The following is a 20,041-nucleotide window of genomic DNA, read 5'->3' as shown; positions in this document are numbered from 1 at the left end:
GCGACATCGACCTCCACCAAAATAAAACGAGAGGTCGGAAAGAGGCAAGGCGGGGAAAATGGAAACGAATAAGGATCACCTGACCCCGACGCGGCAGGGAACACCGGTTCGACGTCTGATCCCTTTTTCTTCGTGGGGCCCACCGAGATCGTGAGGAGGCGATCTCCGCGTTTCCTGCTCGTGCGCGACAGGCGCGCTCGGGCGCCTCGACGGGAATGCAATAGGTTTTTCGGGACGTGGATATCGGACGCGCCGGCCCCGGGCATCCCCCGTCTCCGACGCAACAGGAAACAGGAACGAGATCTGCGTTGCCTGGGTCGGACAGGACAGGGGATCCTCGAACAATCATGTGCGCCGTACCGCGTCGGTTATTTTGAAGACGCGCGAACACCGCACTCGGATCTGACGTGTTATTTTAAGCGCGCAGGGGGAAGGCGCGAGGACGGTGCGGGTTGGACCAGCTGCAATGCGGCTCCCCGTACGACGATTGGCGGGCTAAGAAGGGTCCCGCATGGGTCCCACGCGAATGTTCGGGTGAGGTCGGTGGGTTTCTAATTTCTTAATGGAAAACACCTGCCGCCATTTGTCCGCAGCCGATCAAAACCCACAAAAATCCATCGGCGATCGAGACACCCCGACACGACGCACCCGTTCGACGTACCCGGACACAGGTCCGAAGACTCCCCTCGCTTTCCTCTGTATTGGGTTTCCGAGTCGGTCCACGACAGGCCACGACGGTGGGGTCCCACTTCTTTCGTCTTTTCGACCTTTTTCTCATTTTCGATCATATCTTTATCTTTTCCTTTTTGTGTTTTGCTTTTTTGTGTTTGGTGTTAAGTCGCGGTTGACTGATTGCAAAGTTGGAAAGCTTCCGACTGTCGACAGATATCATTCTTATCACAAAAGTATCATCACCTCTGTAAACAAAAAATATATATCATTTTTATTATCAAATAAAAATAATTATTCTATTTTTAAAATTTAATGGATAGTAATACGGGATAATTTGATCGGTCGACTATTGGTGCGGCCCGTAGGTTCGCAAGGAATTATTGGACGATGAGTGTGTCCGTACCATTTTACCTTTTCATGTGAGCTTTAAAGAAATATCTGGGCAATAGGTACCCAGTGATCCTTAGTTCTTATACTCTTCGATTAATGTGGGACTAAATAATCTTATCAGATAGAATATCAATTATTTTTTTTATTTATGTATATATTTTTAAAATAAAATATAAAAAATAAATCTGATTGCTTATAGTATATTGTATTACAATATGATATGTGTCGGTGAAGTAATAACTTTAATGCATGAGCCTCGTGCGAGTATTGTGGCATGACATCGGGAAGGGTATTAGAATTATCAATCAATTATGAAGAAAATGTGGTCCTTCAAATCTGTAATAAAATGTGGCCGTAAGAAATTAATGTTCGTATTTATTGAATGATTTCCAAGTTCGGATCTAAAAAATTAATGATGCACTTCCGGATTGAATGGATGGGGAAATTGGTAGAGATTCTTGTCATCAAAGCTGCTCAAATTAATGGCATGTGAAGCATATGCTTTCACTGTAGAAATAGGATCAGCCAGGTTGGCAACTTATAGATATATATGATAGATATGATGATGGACATGTTACTACTACTACTACTACTACTAGACAAATCTTCTCTCCTAAGCTCCGAGATCTATCCTCGTAAATAAATATTCTCAAAATAAAGATCATCCAAAGAGAACTAATCTGAAGTGTTGGAATACGTGTAGGCATTTTATCCTAGTCAAAAGGCTCATTATAATCCTTAACAAGAATAAAGATTTTGGATTAACCTTATTCTCACTAAATAAATATATCTATCATTCTTCTTCTTCTTGATCCTAGAAAAAAAATATTATCTTGTTGTCGAGATCTTTTCGGAGAGGCTTAAGATAGCTTTCGATGGGATGCCTTATGTTAGTGAACAAATATGACGTGGCTGGTAAGTCAGCATGGCTCGGTCCACGGATCGATATCAGGAGTTTTCTGTCGGCTGAGTTGGACGTCGAGGTAGGCTGGGCCCTTGCGACGGGATGTTGATTAGTGTTTCTCGGTTTGAGCGTCGTCTGCATCGAGTAGCGTCTCTCTGTTCCCGGGCTGATTGGCAACTCGCCTTCATTCGTTGGATGACAATTCCCAGGTCGAGGCGCTCGTGGCTCGGGGATGATCGCGTGCTTGCAAAAATAGCTTTCGTCTGGTGGTTCCCGACTTTGGCTCCTCCGATGAGTAAGTCAATTATGGGTTCAATTATTTTCTTTTTTCTCCCTCCCCTTCAGCTGGATGCCGACCATGGGCTTTTATACTATTGAACGAGGGTCGGTTGCACACGAGTTCCGCGTGGCCCATGATTTTCAAGAGTTGAGACGGCACTTCTGACCGATCGCCATCTCGGGACGCATGGAGTGGCGTCAGACGGCACCGCCCCGGGTTCCCGGGAGAGAACATGTCGAACAGCATCTCGGTACGGAATCTGACTAGGCATGTGGGGGTGTTCCCCTTGCTGATTCTCGGGTTGGCATGGTGGTACGCGGGTCGAATAACGCCTTAGTACAGATTCTGACCTGGCGTGTGACATCGATTGTGACGCATCTTGGATCCAAAATAAACCTTATCACTTTATAAATATTTAGTATCCCTTGGAAAATGATTTATCTTTCACCTAAATCTTGTGATTTTGATGAAAGCTATCTACATTCCACTTTCCCCCAAACATAATAAATGATTTTAAGATCCCCATCCGCTAGACTTGCTAGTATACAAATGACTTGACAAGAGTAAGGACGGTGACATGGAAGCTTACTTACTATAGCTCTTGGAATCGAATTCTTTGTTTGAAAACTCTTATGGATTGTCTCATCACTTATGCATGACTCGTTAAACTAATAGGTTTTATCTTCTTTCTTTGTGTGTTTCTCTGTCATTCTCATGTTGACTCTTATCTTCCATATATTCTGTCAACGCTTCTTTGCCATTAGCTATTGGCAACTTGTCTAATCTAACCTATATTTGTAGTTTTCTTCTCTCATTAGCTTAGTTAAAAGAGGGTCATGACTTGGATAAATATAGAGTTAAAAAGCTACATTGGCTCGTTGATAATTCCTTTTGGGTCTTTTAGAATATGGTAGTTTAAAATAATCATATTGATTGTCGCTATCATTATTGTCGTATCTATATTGAGTCTCGTTGAATTCAGCCGATACTTGGATCGATTGATTTGGACACTGAGCTTAGATTTGATTTATTAAAATAAAAAATAAGGAAGCGGAGACGTGCGTTAGAACGGAGGAATAAATTTTATCGATTTTGATCAAATTTTATGTGAAGAATCCTCGAAACAAGTTCTACAATCTTAATGGTACCGATCTATAGTTTATAAATACCTTTTTACCATACCTACTTGGTGAGACTTAAAATTTTTCTATCATCAAATTCATCTATGATGATAATGATATGTTATTATTGAGTCAAGATTAGTATTATTGTTGTTATTGTGATCTTCTAGTTTTTCTAAAGAAGACTTATTATAAACCTATTATCACTATTGATTACAGTAGAAATTTGAAATAAATTATGATCCCATAGTTTTTTTTTATTGGGTTTTTCATATAAAAATTTGGTGTCTCATTTTGTGATTGATTTATTATTCTACTGTTTACGTTATTCTGGTTAATATTTATTTTTAATAATAAATTAATATTTTGATGAGAATGAAAAAAAAATTATTATAATAATTTTTCCGAACACGTAATATGGTGTAATGATTGTGATGAAGGAGAACTCGAAATAAGAAAGATGAATGAAACGCGATAAATGAATAGGTTTCGTCCCATCCAAAGAATAAAGGACGCAATTTGCACTCCGTTCACAAGCGTTCTGCACGAGCCAACCTTGCCTTGTTACTACTGCTGCGGTCGGCCGGCAGATTCCCGGCGTTCCTCTTGGAAGTCATGCGGCCAGGGGATCAAACTCTGCAGAGGAAAGCAGCAGTCGCATTCCGCCTTGCACCGTCGCGGCCGGTCTGTCGGGAACGGCGGCTGTGCCTCCCCGGCCTTGCTCCTCCCGGCCGAGGCCGCGTCCCGGAGCGGCCCCCAGCACTCCACCCGGTTGAACTCGGGGAGGTTGGAGTGGAAGTAGACCCACACCATTGCCTCCTCCAGCTCCGGGTAGTCGTTGAACAGCGCCTCGTCGCCATGAACGAACGCCTTCAGTACCTTGCCACCGCCATTCCGTCGTCAGGGACGTCGGAAGAATTAGCATGAATGAGCGGATGCGTGCGTATGCATACATACCACTGGGAGTTCATCGCAGAAGATGTAGTAACGGAGGCTGGCGACGAGGTCGAGGAGGAAATGGCCGCCACTGATGTGGCAATGGACGTGGAGGGACATCTTTCCTTGGACCTTGTTCCACTCGGCCACCACCTCGTCCCTCTGCAGCCGGTTGCACCAGCCCTGCAGCTGCTCGAGATCAGGAACAGGGGAGATAAGCGTGCCCTTCGTCAGAGCCGTTCACGTTACGTAAAGCTTGACGATGGTACCTGAGCGCGGTTGATGGTGTGGGAGATGGCGAGGGTGAGCTTGGAGGTGAGATCGCTGTGGGTGAGAGTGTAGGCCCTGGGGAGCTTCGCCTTGTCCACCCCCAAGAAGAGCACCTTCAGCTTGGAAGCCTCGAATATGGCCGGCCCAAACAGCCTCGCAGCCTAAGCGCAAGTACCAGTATGCAGCACATGAGATCTATCGATCGATCGATCGATCGAACGAACAAAAGTAATGTCTGCTTCGTATCTTGATGATCTCAGAACGTACCGGAACCATGGAGACCATGGAGAGACTTCCTCTTCTCCGCCTGCTGAAGACGAACAAGGGACTTCCTCGCTGAACAGGCAGCGGAAGCATAGCAGCTGCGAAAGCCATGACAACACAGAGTAGAAGGAAGAGTTAGAGCAGAGCTGAAACGAAATGGCCTTTGCACTCTGTTTCCCTCGTACTTCAACTTCCGAGGGATTTGGATGGACAAGTGCGTCCTCTCGCCGTAAGGTTGCCTACGGGGAGAAGTAGGTGACCTGTTCCGAGTGTGGTGTGTAAGCAAGGGAGAGCAAAGGCAGGAGGAGAAGGAAGCGTGTGGGAATCGTGATGGCTTGGGAGTCGATCCTCCCTTGGAGTAGCTCTCTCTATCTTCACGAAGACGAAGATTAGCCACCGAGCTGCTATAACACGTACGTGGTAGGCACAGCCATGGAAGAACACAGGAGATATTTTCAGCTGCACGTAGATAGTCAGTCATATTTTCTTATTTATTCTCTTAAATTCTAATTTTTTGTTTTTTTATAAAAATAAATCGAAAATATTTCATTGTATCCATATAAAACTTCTAATTTACACTAATATATTAGAAAAACACATTAATAAGCTTATATATATATATATATATATATATATATATATATATATATATATATATATAATAATAATAATAATAATAAAAGAGCCCCTCGTATAAAAGAACCGTGAAAGCTATCGTCCCTGTCCCCAATAAAGACATTTACAGGTGAGTTCGAAGCAGGTGGCTTGGACATGACACAGTAATACAGAAAGGACGGATAATTAATTTTTGATTGCTTGTAGGATCCCCAAGGGGGGATTTTGAGTTTCGTGGGGCCCCGAGGAGACAAAGGGTCCAAGCTACACAAGCATTAGGAATCGCAAGTGAAGGTCTGAGACTGCAGCTCCGTAGTGGGGGCGGGGGGGGGGGGGAGGATGGGAGAGAAGAGACGGATCCATCATCTTCAACTGCTGCTTCACAATGCTATAGCTTGGACTGTGGTTTCCAGGGACATCCACCTTCAAATGCTTGCTCCAGCACGTCCTCGATGCGCTTCACAAGTAATATCTGCAACCACCGACACCACGAATCGTTATGCAAAGTTGCAGTCTGACTCTACCGGACGACCAAACTGCTTTAGACCAAAGAAATTATGCTGGAACATAAGTATGTGAAATTAAAGTTTCTTCCCAAAAGAAATAACGAAGAATTAACTCAATGGCCGAGAAGAACATGAGTTCAAAAGAAAATCATTAGTTACTAAGAGGGAAAGATAAGCATGTGAAGCATATATTTCACATGAAGTAAGTTGTGTGAAATATATCAAACACAAGAAAAATGTAATTGCTTGTCATAAAATTGAAGATATAGAAAATCAAAGGATGATATCCAATCCGCACAATGTAGCATCAGAGAAGGTTAGGCACAAGACAACCGTTTGAATGCAAGTGTAATTACCTCCATGCCAGCAAGAATCGCTGATGGAACCTCAGCTAAGTCCTTCAAATTTCTCTCGGGCAATATAACTCGTCTGATACCATATCGATGTGCCGCCAGTACCTTAATTCAGAAATATGATATCAATATATTTTCCATAAATAAGCTCATGCTAAGAGAAGTCAATTTTTCATTTACCAACAAGGAAAATAATGAAAGTTAGAAAAGAAGGATTTTTTTTACTTCCTTTTTGTGAGTGTTCCAAATAGAAGGAAAAAAAGAGGGGCATATAGACATTGTAGCGCCTACCTTATCCTTGATACCGCCAACAGGTAATACAAGGCCTCTGAGTGTCATCTCCCCTGTCATTGCAGTATCTGCTCTAACTTTCTTTTGACTAAACAGTGAGACTAAGGATGTCACAAGAGTTACTCCTGCTGATGGTCCATCTTTTGGCACAGCACCAGCGGGAAAATGTATATGAATATCTCGGTTCTCAAGCAAATTGATTTCGCCGGCTGCTGACAATTTGAGATCTGCGGTTCTTGCCCTCACCTGTTCATGTAGAAAACAAGATATTATCTATATGGTCTTAGATGCCTACTACAATCCTTTTTGATCTACTCATGTGCACGGATTTCAGGAATGGAATGTCATAAAGGGTTATGACGTCTTCGAAAATGTCAAGTTTGGTGTAGCACAAATGTACTGAGCAGAAGACATGTTTCTCTCTTGACTTAATAACACCTTGATGATTGAACCACATGCTGAACCATCGGATGGTTTAAAGAAATATAAGTTAGCGCTAACCTATGTTCTGTATCCTAGCATAAATAGAAGTGTATCAATGCTTATCTACAGTGACAGTGCCATGTTCCATCCCATAGCACAGGTTACCCAAAGGAGACAAGAAAGAAACTAAACAATAAAAAACCAGGAAGTTCCTTGGAAGAAAAAGGTATACAAGAAAATAACTTTGCTTGCTCTTAGGTACCATGCCCGGAGTTCAGGTTCGATGTTATACTCAGTTTGACAAATGCTAATTCTCTGGTGTATGTACACACCTAGTTCTATTGGGCATATTCCTCAAGCATACCAATCAAAATCTCATTATCAATGAAAACATAAAATAAAACAAATGAATACCAGTACTATGCTACATGGTCCTCCAATGGTCCTTGGTCGGTATTTAAAATCTTGGCTGTGGTAGAACCAATAAAGATAACTGAATTTGAAAAACCTTGAAGCCTGTTGCAATTCTCATAAAGTTCTATATTACTCCATATGCATCATAACTTTGATATTGAGATGCACGGGGGAGTTAAAGTGCATTTTACTTGACAATTTAATACCAATTTGCATAAAATGGTCCTGACAAGAATCTAAGGATGACATAATGGTAGTTCAATTTAAAAAAGATAAATGACAAGTAAAAAAACTCTATGAATTTTATTTTCAGGATACATAAGATTGGCTGAAGGATCAGACTGAAAGAATCTATATAAATAATATATCTAGGATATACTAATGCACAAGACCATAAGAACCAAGTGATCGAGCAAGAAAAGAAGTTCACAGAACTAAAAATCAGATGAGAGTTCAAGACATGAAAATTTTGCCAAGAAGATCAGCACCCAATATGAGAAGTGGTAAACAAATCAAAACAAAGGAAAATTACCCATGTGAGAGCTATTTGTGCTGATTCTTTAATAACATCCCCAAGTTGTCCTGTAAGATGTAAATCACCTTTCCCCACCATCGTTGTGGCTTCAACAAATTGAACCTCTCCACCAAAGGATGTCCAGACTAGCCCCACCGATACTCCAGGAGATGCTACACGGTCTGCAGTTTCTCTGTCATCAAATCTAGGGGGCTGCAATTTTTAGATAGACTATAGTTTAGTAAAATCTTTTTGACAAGTTTAACTATAGTAAAAACAATTATAGAAAGTTCCCTCAAATTAAGATATAAATGACTACCCCAAGCACTTTCTCCAGCATAGCCTCGTCTACAACCAGCGTCAAAGGACTTGCAAAAGCATTTGATATGTCCTGCCTGTTGATACTCATAGGAATAACTTCCATTTCAATGTCCGAACCATCAGCAAGTCTTGTGTCCAGCAAGGATGTTGTCATTGGGTGCACATCTTTGCTAAGTTGAACCACACAATCTTTTTGCTCAGCAAGTTTAACAGCAGCTGCACGAGCAAGGGCAGCTAGATTCCTTTCAAGATTACGCACACCAGCTTCTCTAGTATACCTCTGAATTATTAATTTCACCATGCCCTACTCAAAGTCATCAAAATCAACTTAATCAGTGACAAGAAATTGCTCATGGAAAAACTTAATTGCCAACATGGACAACCACTCTATGCATACAAACGATGCCTAGAGTCAGCCATTGGTAAAGAATAATAAATCATGATCAACAAGATGGTATGTGAAAGAAAAGGAATCATAATTGCCATCACTAACATCAAATCTTAGCAAACATATATATTTAAGAAAATATCTTCATAACTCTAAACAATGCTAGATAAGGAAGACAACCAAGAGCACATAGCAGAAAAGGCTGGCTGCATAAACATAGCCACTATTGATTAGGACATTCGGTAACTTAGTATATCACAGAAACAAAGATATTTGACTCTCTGTGTATTGTTCAACTCCAATATATAGGAAAACAGACAGAAAGCACAAATGGCTCGCCAAAACCTCGTGCTTGGTTCAATGAAAATTCCAAATGTAATCAAGAATAAGTCGTTTCTTAACAAATCCATTCAAAAACACTTCCACTTTTAGCTTATCTGAGCCTGGAAGCCCCAAGATTAAAAAACTTTTAACATGGTTTTAACTGAATCCATGAAACATCAGGCTAAGCAAGAAACAAGGACATATAATCTTTAGTAATTAGTGTTCACCCACAAAAAAGCAGACAAATACATTAGTTAATTCAATCAGCTGATAGCAGGGCAAATGCCTGAGAATTGTCAGGATTAGGTAACTTCCCTATAATGGCTGTGAATATTCATGCATTTCAGTTACATTTGCCTAATCTTGACAGAAAAGATAAAACACAACAGATCTTGACACCACAGAAGCTATTCCTTTGTAATAAACTCACACCAGTATGATCTATGTCAGGCACATGTAATCCCTAAGAGAAAGTCCTGTTGTACTACTTTGAAAAACTTGATGAAGATGGGTTTTAGCAATTACACTTGGATCTGAGAGTGTAACAGAAAGGAAGCAGAAATTTATAAGCACTAAGGCATTTGTCAGAACTCCATCCATCAGTTGGTCTAAATTCCATTTCCAAAGAAAATATACAAATGGTCACAAACAGATCCAAAACAATCTGAAGGCTGGCACTGGCACCTAATTAGACTAGCCAGGAAGGTGACTTACAGTTCCTACTGCCATTGGTCATAAAGAAATAAAGCTCCAACACATCTGGACTTGGATGCTATTTCACCTTTTACATATTTTCTTCACTCAAAAAATTCAACCATTAAACTTGCAATAAAATATTGAGAAGAAATTTGCACTACTAATATTTTGTAATGCATTGCTGAAAAAAAATCATCATGTTAAAAAGAACCACTGCTTATATGTATGTATATATGTGTGTGTATATATATATACATATATGTGTATATATACACATATGTATATATACATACATATATATATATATACATACATACATATATATATATATATACATACATATATATATATATATAATATTTTGCAAATGAAAGCATTTCAGCAGCTGATGAAGATTGTTTCATATATATTGAAAATGATATTCGATAGAATGGTACCTCAGGAATTTGTAGAAACTCGGAGCTTAATCCATGCTGTTCCAAGACTCGTGGTATAAGATGCTTCATGGCTATCTTCAGCTTTTCTTCAGGTGTATATCCAGGAAGCTCAATGACTTCCATTCGGTCTAATAGTGGTGGAGGAATAGGTTGAACTCTATTTGCAGTTGCAACAAAAATTACCTTTGATAGATCAAAGGGAACATTCAAATAACTAGAATGAAAGTTAAGGAATTCAAATAAATTAAGAAATAAGGTACTTAACATATATTAAGTCCAAAGATAAATTCCCTGTAAGTAGCAGTCACCAACTCTATCAATCTACCTCCAACCTTGTCAAACAATATGGTCACACTTAATGGGAAGTATTCAGAAACAAGTATTGAATTGCAGGAAAATACCAAAATAATTTACATCATATGAAAAACGAAAACCAACTATGAGAAACAAGAACCAAAGAGAGATTTCATAATGGGACTGTCCATTAATAAATAATGAAGCAAAACAATGCATCTTGAATCAAACACTTCCAAGAACTAGATTTATGGATAGCTAACCATATTGAGAATGTGCATATGTAAAACTTGAGACTCATATGGTTTAAATTTAGTAACAACTATAAATCCATAATTGAGGATACTGATCATTGAAAGTTTTGTTCTGCTCTGGATCAAGAACTTCCAATAACGCTGATGCTGGATCTCCACGGACATCAGAACCTGTCTTGTCAATTTCATCAAGCAGCATAACTGGATTGCTAACAGCCACTCTCTGCAGTAATAAGCAAAAGAGAGGTGTATCATGCATGTCAACTGAAACAACATCCAAATGAGTAACGAAACAAGCAATCACCATCAACATCCATACATGTTAACTAAAAGTCTAAAATGAAGAAAAAACATTAGGTTCAATCTATAGAACATTTCAGAATTACAGCATTAAGTAGAAGAAACTTTCTTACGAAGTGCAAAGTGCCAATGACTACTTAATTTGCAAAGTAATATGGATCTTGCTCTGCGGAAGGTCAAATGCAAAATAATCACATACAAGGCACCAGGAGCAGGTTGACATTTAATGAGTCACAGAGAGCCTCCAGGTTTAGAGTTGCAATCAATGTTGTCACAGGGCACATACCATGGCTTCCCTTTGATGTTCTTTGAAACCTTTTTACCAAGATTATGAAATTCTTACTTTTAGATGAATTTATCTGTCCTAAAAGAAAACCCCATCAATTCCCCAGCTGACAAACTTCATGTCATCATAGCATGTTTCTAAAGTTCTTAGTGAATAATTAACACGGTCAGTGTACTTCATCTAGGCACGAAATGGAGATTGGAACAAACTTAGCATATACAGAGTACAACATTCTTCACTTTGAAATCAGAATAATCTTCCAAGATTTTAGTAGATGATATTGCCAATAGGCCAAATCACCAAAAACAAAAACAAAATTAAAAATTAGTACTCTGGGTTTTCATCTTCCTACAGTGTTCGACAATCTTCATTGTTCGTTTGTTCATGAAAAAAGTTATAACAATTTTACATGGAACAGATAGTGTCCAACTTTAAAATCTTAGAACATAAAACATCACAAGTCATAAGTTCCAAATGGTAAAAAAAAAATTTTGCTGCAAATGAGCTTTGTGAAGAGCAATACCACTAGTCAAACAAAGAGCTACTCAATATGTTTTGAAGGATTCTATGATTTCATATATGTAAGTAAAAGTTGATCAGCTGAAAATCTTCATGAAAATTAATATAGAACTAAAACAAAGAAGATGGATAATACTTGTAGGTTCATATTTAATAAAATAACTCAGGACAGATTAAAAAAATCAATCAGACTGGTAAATATTGGTTGGAGTCATCGGATTAATACGTATGGAATGGTATTCACTAGTCCAACCAGGAACCGGCATCCAGACTGAACAATTACCCGAGTCTGGTTCAGAACTGATCAAAAAAAAATCTGGGCAACTGTTGATAGATGAACTGTCAATAGCTATTGACTGCCAAGGCTCCTCCCCCTCCTCTCCTCTTCTTTCTCACTTACTCTTTGGTCCATGCCAACCATATTGAGGGCATACCATGTGTCAGTAGATGGACTCATATTGGTCCAGATAAGGATCAGTAGGGGTCTTAGATCAAAATTTGAAAACTTACTCAAGACTACACTCATAGGCCATGCTATATAAAAAAGTAAGCTTCTAAACAAGAAAATAGATTTAAGGCAAAGAGAAGTGACAAGTTAAAAAATCAAAAGATTGAATCCAGTGAATCTGGCACATAATGGAAGAGTGAAGTGATTTTCTTTGACAAGTAACCTCAACAAGAAGAAAATTTGAAGACATGAAAAGGAAGATAACTACACCAAGGAATATCAACCAGTAGGAATTTCCTAGAGCAAACCTTCAATCCATCAATAAGACGTCCTGGCATGCTCCCAACATATGTCCTTCGATGGCCTCTGATATCAGCCTCATCCTTGACACCACCTAGAGAAATCCGCACAAATTTTCTGTTGAGAGCTTTTGCAATTGATGATGCCAATGAAGTCTTTCCAACTCCAGGTGGACCAACAAAACAAAGCACAGGACCTCGGGCATCTGGTTTAAGCTGCAATTAAGTGCATTTGCATCGGTGGTTAAAAATCTATGTAGATACATTATCATCAAGAACAAAACACAAAAAAAGGAAATCACGAGATAAAGATAGAGATTTAACCTTTCGAACAGCTAGATATTCAATGATCCGTTGCTTAACTTTGACCAACCCATAGTGATCTTGATCCAGACTCTCTTGGGCAGCTTTAAGATCAAGTTCAGGTTCTTCACTGACTTTCTGCCAAGGTAGATCGGCAAGAAGTTCCAAGTAGCCACGTGAACTGCTATATCCAGGCTGCTGAGGTTGCATCTTTCTCAGACGCCTGCAAGCAAAACCTTAAGGTTAATCTCCCACAAGGTAGTTTGGCGGAACAAGTGGCATTTGTATCCGGAAAGAAATTATGGCATTTGAATGAAGCTAGTTAGTGATCAGTTGTGACAAAGCTGTTTAGTACTGTGTTTGTTGAGGCTTTTCTTGCTGGAACATACTAACCAAATATAATTTGTCAGAAGAGAAACAATTAAAATTTTTCTAGCATTTACTCTACACTTACAAGACTAAATGTGGTAATCATAGCTTAAGTGACAAATAGGACAATTGAAGAATAATGATTAATGGCATTATGAAATTCCCAATCAGCAGATATACTGATCATCTGGAATCTTATATATGAATGAACCTCAATGATCCCTTGCTTCCATCCTCACTTCGCAACCACTGCAAAGGAAAGAAGAAAAGAAAAAAAAAAAGTGCAACCAACTAATTTCTTGATATGAAAAAAATCACACACACTGATAAGAAATATATTTACTTGCAACTTGGTAAGACAAAATACAAAAGGTTTTCTTCCTAATGTCAAGAGACAGATGACAATTGGAGTGGGATTTTTCTATTTCCTCAATTTTGTCATCCAACTTCAGTGGTTCCTTTCAAGAAAACAAATGGTGAGGAGAAGATATAATCAAATCATCATTTCAAGTTGAAGCACCTTGTTATCCATTAATTTTAGTTACAACTCCCTCTTTTTTACCTAAGCATAATTTCTCTTGAATCTCCAAATCTCTACTTTAATTCTCATTTAGTTTTGATTAAAATACATACCTTCTATTAGTGAGTTATTTGGCATATGTTCAGAAGCACACAAACCCAGTTTGTTTAGAACCGATAAACCGTTGAACATGGACAAACATATCCATGGGCGAGGAAAGAGTCCATGGCCAAGAATGATTTTTAAAATCTAATGTATGTAGTTCATGAACTATTCTGAAAGGCTACAGTTATAATTTGTCCTCTGGTAGAAGTAAAGATTTATCTATGATAGCATGGTTCGGAAGAATTATTAAAAGAATTAAACATAACAAAAAGAAAGACCATAATACAGAAGAGATTTATAAGTGAAGGCGCTTATTAGAAGATATCATGTTAATGTGGCCCAAAATGCAATAGAAAATGGATGAGTTCCTAGAAATGGTGAAGATGAAGAAAATTTTATCAGCACTCAGCCGTCAGAAGTCTTCAAACCAATATGCAGGTGAAAAGAAATTATTTCAGCGGCCGTCAGACTCCAGTCATAAGCCAGATTTCACTTCAAAACAAATTCTACGACAGTAAATATAGGCTCACATGCATACATGAGATACAATTGAGACAGTCTTGACATGGCCTGACTAAATAAAGAACCCAGCTACTGGGTCATATTAAGTACGAAGTACTAACCATTGCAAAAGACAAAAACACACCTCAATTCTCTTTGAGCATGCTTCCATATATTAGGAGGCATTCCTGCACTTTGCATCTTTCTCTCCAAAGCGGCCACATCATCCTCATCATCATCATTATCTCCAAGTTCTTCTTTTATGGCCCTCATCTATAGAAGATTCATTTTTGAGATAATATATCAAGGAACAGGATACCCAAAAGCTTGGAATCTGAAGAAACAAACCTGCTGTCTGAGAAGAAATTCCTTCTGTGACTTCGATAACTGACCCTCAACCTTCTGAGTTATCTTTTCTGCCACACGAATTGACTGTTCATCGAAAATGTAGATGTTAAGCTTATAGAATATCCACTTGTCCAGTCATCAAATGACAAATGTTTATAACTTGGAAAGATCTACATAGTTAACTCCTTTAACATACCAAATTCTGTGGAATTATATTCAGATGATGAGAAATATGATAAAAAACAAACAACACCAAACTTGACCTGCAAGTGCCTGTCCACTAGTTCAGTTGCCTTTGAGAGTCGAACTTTTAGATCAACTGAATCCAGCATTGATAACTGCTCCTCAAAGCTTATCTCAAAGCTAGCAACAAATATATCTGCCAACCTATGTACAGGAACTGTCTCAAGAAGAGCTTTTGTCCTACCAACAGTTTTCTGCTTCTGCAACAATACAAAAAGTGTGAAAGATCATACCTACACTACCAGAATGTCTTCAAATAAAGTTAAACAAAAATCCAACGGTATGTAATTTACTTAAATAAAACCAGATGATTGTAGAGTATAAAAGTAAAACATAATTTTTTTCAATATCTTTCCAATAATAAAAGCAAGACCATGGAGCATGATAATAATATTATAATTACCATTAGCAGAGAATCATGAAAAGATGTGTGACAAACCAAAACTAGAACTCCAAGTTACATAATATTATCCTTTTATATGAAACTGAAGGATAACAGAAAAAGAAGATGGCCCAGATTGCAGTTAATATCCACAAACTATTTCACCTTGCACACCTGGTTTAAGCTTCAATTACAAATGCATTATAGATTATCACATGATAATATGCAATGTATCCTTCAGAATAAAAATTTGTACCTGCTCAAGAACAGCAATTAGCTCCATGGCAGTAGCTTTAAATTGGCGAGATAGTAAAATAAGATCTGGATCTTGCTCTGCTAGCTCCAGCTCTAAGTAGGAAAGCGAACATTAAAATAGTTTAATAACTCATACCATCAAAGTCACAATAAGGACTTTTGACAAAGACATTTGTGTGGAATCAGCATAAGGTTTACTTCTGAGCATGCACTTGTAGATAACGGATCTCAAAGATATAGCCCATACAGTTGAAAAAGAATACAGTAAATTATATCCCTTTCAAACCAACATCAGCGAAAGTCACCAACCAAGAATGCACAAATTTGGACCCATATCCAACTGTTCAATTAGGATCCAGGACAAACCAGAAAGTATTAGAAACCAAAAAGGTCCACCTCTGGTTTCATCAAAGTTGGGTGCAGTTGTTGTTGGAACACATTATGGACAGACATTCTGTAATCAAAAGATCCACTTTCTAATATTACAATGATAGGTTGTACTTGCCATTGAAACTGTCTGTCATCATGTTACCAGTCACTAACATGTTTTACTAATCAAAAGATCAGCTTTCTAATATTACAATGATATGTTGTACTTTCCATTGAAAATGTCCATTGTCACTAACAGTCACCAAATAGCATGACCCTCATCTTGAGAAAGAAGAAAAGAAGACAATGCCAATGGATTTCTTTACAATTTAAACTGCATCCTATGTATATAAAACAATACCAAGTTTTAATCAATGAAAAAGAAGGACCCAAGATGGACTTAGAACATAGTGAACTGTAGCATGGGAAACAGTAATTTAAAGGGCCTTAGGGAACAAAATATTAAACAAGGGTATCAGAAATATAAATTATGATCATAATCTTATAAGTTATAACTATATCTTCAAAAGTGAGACTTGGCATTCTTTTCTTTCAGATTGTCTTCTCTATTGTAGTCAGTCCAGGAGATACGCAAGTCCTGGAGCTGATTTCAGCCTCCAACTCCAATGCGAGCTTTCTTTTTTAATATAGATTTTCTTTAGCAAGACAGTGTAGTTTAAGCCTACTTTATTCAGGTCGCAGCATCAGAAACAAAAGCAAACTTATCATGTCACATGATAGACAAAAGCCTCATGGTCAACATAAATTCACCACCAAAGCTCTGTAAGCAGCCACATGTCAATTATCCAAACCAATATTAGAAAATAGAACTAATATGGCCACAGAAAACACCTTAGCTCTAGGCTTTTGTCTTGCCAACAACAATAACAATAACAACACAATGCAAGATCCAATCTATACACAAATGATTGGGCCCGTGTGACTTGTTGTTAGAAAGAAAAGGCAGCGATAATATGGTGAACGAGTCTACATAAAGGACAATGAAAGCATTACATTCATTTAATCATCATTTACAAGCACTAAAACTCTCAGTTTCAAAAAAAAAATCCAACACAGGAAGAAAATTTATCTTTACAACAAAAAAAGTGGCATATATAAAATAAAAATTGAAAAAAAATAATCAACAATGAATCTACTAGATAACTGAATGATAGAGCATCTTACCAGCTTTTGTCAAATCGAGTCGGTTGACACGTGCAACATAATATGTTCCTCTTGCACTGAGTTCCTGAACATTGAACCGGCACAAGCCTTCAAGGACAACAATATAGGTAACCCTCCCACTTGGTTTTTCGACTCCTCGAGAGAGGTGCAGAGCTCTAGCAGCAACTCCCCTGGAAATCGAAGTCTGATGAATGAGATTTTACAACCAAAATACAAAACCTGATAATGGAATTTTATAGCCAACATAGAAAATCTAATAATGAGATTTAATAACCAACACTGAAATCCAATAAGAACATGTACAAAGAAAATAAGTTAATAATAGTTTGTTTGCCGTTGGTACAATGCAAGGGCCTAAAATACATTTCCCTAATAATTACATTTCACAAATCACACTAAATTGTTTGGAAAATTTCTCTATTATCAGACAACCGAGTCAAAACTGATAAAAATCTCACATTTTATAATTACTTTGTGTAGGAAAGATGATTATTCATTTGAACAAAAGCAATGTATTATTTTCCTATGCTTGGGACAGGTTTGGAAGGAAATAAGCATGCTCACGATGGTTGCAAAACTGACAAAGAGTGGCAGGAAGAAGTCCATATAGCCAAACCAAATAGTTGGGAAATAAGGTCCCATTGGTGTTTCATGCATAACAGAAGAGACATTAAATGCCCATGTTGCTTCAGAATAATTAAATTCGGCCATGACAACTGAAAAGGCCCAAAATCAGATCCACTTAAGCATGTAGTTGACGACTCTCTAAACAAGCTGTAACTGTGTAACAAGTGACTAAAATTTGAATTTCAAAAATCTCAGTCACAATCTCAGATTGTTGCCAGCCAAGTGATGCACCTTTGTTTTTCCCATTTCTATATTTTCCTTTGTTGCATTTTCCTTAACTACAGGATCTAAATTGGAAAAACCAAAAGAAAGCAACACTTAACTATCACTATACCATCATGTCGATTGGACTCAACATATCTTTGCTTTACTTAACTATCATACCTGGCCCCTTTCGTTCTTCATTCTGGAATTGTTAATAAAATTTGAATACGAAATACATCTTTTAAAGATCTAGTTAGACCACCATCCTTACTAATATAAAATCGAATAAATGCAAAGAGGACCCTTTCTATCTCTCCATCCACCCAATTTCAATGTCAATGGCTTATATAGGTTTCTAAAAGAAATAAAGCAGTAACCACCAAATCAAAGTAATCTCAGCTGACAAGATCCAACCATTTTAGAAGCTAACCAATGAGCAACCATATATATTCTCAGGCTACAACAGAATTTTGCCACCGCAATTTAATCAGAAAAAAAAAACAATAGAAATGAACATTTCTAATACCCACCTGTTGTGCCAGTGAATAACTTCCTGTGGGTTCTTTGCATCCTGCTTCTGAGAATCTCCCACTACATCTGCTACTCCTTTCAGACCTCGTCCCGAAGAATCACTACCCATACCTACAGATAGCCAGACACAAGATTAAAAAAAAAAAAAATCATTTTTTGGTCACAGTATCCACTGAAAAGTAAAATTGCAAAACCGAATCACCTGGAGCGATCATCGACCCTACACCTGTAGCCTCAGTGTCCCTAACTGGAAGCACGCCAATCAAACCCTTCTCTTCCTTCTGCCATAATTCTTGCTCCACCAGCTTCACACTGCAACAAAACATATTAGCACCACAATTACATAAATCGAACCTATCCCACACATCTAATTGTCAACTGGAGCTTCCGAAGCACACCACTCGTAACAAATTCCCCAATTTTATCAACCCTAAAGCAATACTCATAACTGACGTCTGTTAACCTAATCGAGTAGTTTTCTTGATACAAAAGAGTCTTTCTCAAGAAAATCGTATAAATGATCAGTGGAGTTCCACGAAATTTAAGCTTTCGGAGAACAAAAAAAGCAGAGATCGATGGAAGTAATAGATGGAAACGCCGGGGATTACCTGCTCGGCGAAGTGCAGCGGATTCGGATGATGGCGCCAGGCAACAGGACCTGGTTCCGGAAGGGCAGGATCGCCAGCCGGCTGGGGAGCTCCACCGGTTCCGCCATCGCCCAAGAATCGAGAGAGAGAGAGAGATGAGGTCAGCGCCTTGTGGTCGGCTCCAACGGGATCCGTTCCCGGCTGTGGGCGGGTATATAAAGAACGCGACGTCGCACCGTGGGCCCCGCGCCCATACTCACCGCGCCACCTCAGCCATCCAATCACCAGCATCACGTGGCGGTCGACGACGTCGTCGCTTGCGTCAGAAATAAGCGGGTCCCGCAGGGTCCCATGCTCGCCCCCCCCACCCTCCGTCTCGGTCACCTGTCTCTATCGAGACAGGAACTCCATACCTCCCCTCACACAAGCTGTCAGGCACTGACTTCCGAACCCTTGGCGACCCACAAATCACACGATGAGAGATGTGCGTGTTCCCTGTCTTCCCTGGAACGGGCGATCATCCGTCCCCGAGAGGCAGAGCTGTGCCGCGTACGGCTTCCCCGATTCACACGACGCCTCCTCCAGACGAGGGAACACACGATTAAAGAACACTTATTATCGACCGTAGACTTGATGACGCTCCAATTAGTCGCCGCATGATCACGAGGTGGCGTCCGAATCATAAAGTGAGCGTTCGTCGGCAACGGCAGCCGTCCGATCCCCATCGGTCGGTTCCGGAGGCTTTGCAAAGCCGTCACGGCAGCGGCTTTCGCTACGGTGACCTGTCCACTTCGGCGTGACAAAGGTCAGCCGACGTAGAATAGCTGCGTATTATCTTAATTGTCCGACAGGAATAATTGACATTAACGACGGTCATATTGGCCAAACAAAGGATTTTATGGAGTGTAGAAGATAAACGGATTGACTTGACTTGAGCTGCATCGCATTATTAGGTTAGTACAAGGGCGACTGTGGTAGGTTACCGATGGCCGT

At 39.2% G+C, this 20,041-nt stretch overlaps 2 protein-coding genes across 5 annotated transcripts; both read right to left on the bottom strand.

The window, feature by feature from the left end:
- Nucleotides 1–3,819: 3,819 nt before the first annotated feature.
- LOC135610631 (protein STAY-GREEN, chloroplastic-like) lies at nucleotides 3,820–5,051 on the bottom strand. Of its 4 annotated transcripts, none has more exons than XM_065105388.1 (4): nucleotides 4,841–5,051; nucleotides 4,573–4,734; nucleotides 4,325–4,492; nucleotides 3,820–4,237 (listed from the first exon to the last, which is right to left on the bottom strand). In XM_065105388.1, the coding sequence occupies exons 1-4, from the start codon at nucleotides 4,946–4,948 to the stop codon at nucleotides 3,935–3,937; spliced, it is 741 nt and encodes a 246-aa protein (XP_064961460.1). In that variant the 5' UTR covers nucleotides 4,949–5,051; the 3' UTR covers nucleotides 3,820–3,934. The 4 variants fall into 4 exon arrangements, with proteins under 4 accessions (XP_064961460.1, XP_064961459.1, XP_064961461.1 ...); XM_065105387.1 differs by having other exon boundaries at nucleotides 3,820–4,246; nucleotides 4,325–4,486; nucleotides 4,841–5,048; XM_065105389.1 differs by having other exon boundaries at nucleotides 3,820–4,246; nucleotides 4,325–4,465; nucleotides 4,841–5,048.
- A 480-nt stretch (nucleotides 5,052–5,531) lies between these two features.
- LOC103979354 (lon protease homolog 2, peroxisomal) lies at nucleotides 5,532–19,241 on the bottom strand. The gene is made up of 17 exons (XM_009395474.3): nucleotides 19,070–19,241; nucleotides 18,664–18,773; nucleotides 18,461–18,572; nucleotides 17,100–17,269; nucleotides 15,547–15,638; nucleotides 14,929–15,108; nucleotides 14,666–14,749; nucleotides 14,463–14,590; nucleotides 12,844–13,045; nucleotides 12,529–12,735; nucleotides 10,760–10,890; nucleotides 10,120–10,333; nucleotides 8,273–8,578; nucleotides 7,972–8,166; nucleotides 6,603–6,848; nucleotides 6,315–6,416; nucleotides 5,532–5,924 (listed from the first exon to the last, which is right to left on the bottom strand). Exons 1-17 carry the CDS (start codon nucleotides 19,174–19,176, stop codon nucleotides 5,841–5,843), a joined length of 2,670 nt encoding a protein of 889 aa, XP_009393749.2. The 5' UTR covers nucleotides 19,177–19,241; the 3' UTR covers nucleotides 5,532–5,840.
- Nucleotides 19,242–20,041: the final 800 nt, after the last annotated feature.

Source organism: Musa acuminata, chromosome BXJ2-4, assembly GCF_036884655.1.
Source record: "Musa acuminata AAA Group cultivar baxijiao chromosome BXJ2-4, Cavendish_Baxijiao_AAA, whole genome shotgun sequence".
NCBI lineage: Eukaryota > Viridiplantae > Streptophyta > Magnoliopsida > Zingiberales > Musaceae > Musa > Musa acuminata.
Note: the sequence above shows the minus strand (reverse complement) of the source record. Positions and strands in the feature narration are given on the sequence as shown.

Coding starts and splice junctions, on each gene's coding strand:
- LOC135610631 (XM_065105386.1), bottom strand. CDS start 4,948: ATGGCTTTCGCAGCTGCTATGCTTCCGCTGCCTGTTCAGCGAGGAAGT. Junction 4,735..4,840: donor CCATGGTCTCCATGGTTCCG/GTACGTTCTGAG, acceptor ACTTGCGCTTAG/GCTGCGAGGCTGTTTGGGCC. Junction 4,493..4,572: donor ACACCATCAACCGCGCTCAG/GTACCATCGTCA, acceptor GATCTCGAGCAG/CTGCAGGGCTGGTGCAACCG.
- LOC103979354 (XM_009395474.3), bottom strand. CDS start 19,176: ATGGCGGAACCGGTGGAGCTCCCCAGCCGGCTGGCGATCCTGCCCTTC. Junction 13,046..14,462: donor CATGCTCAAAGAGAATTGAG/GTGTGTTTTTGT, acceptor TTTTGCTTGCAG/GCGTCTGAGAAAGATGCAAC. Junction 10,334..10,759: donor AACAAAACTTTCAATGATCA/GTATCCTCAATT, acceptor CTTTCATTCTAG/TTATTTGAATGTTCCCTTTG.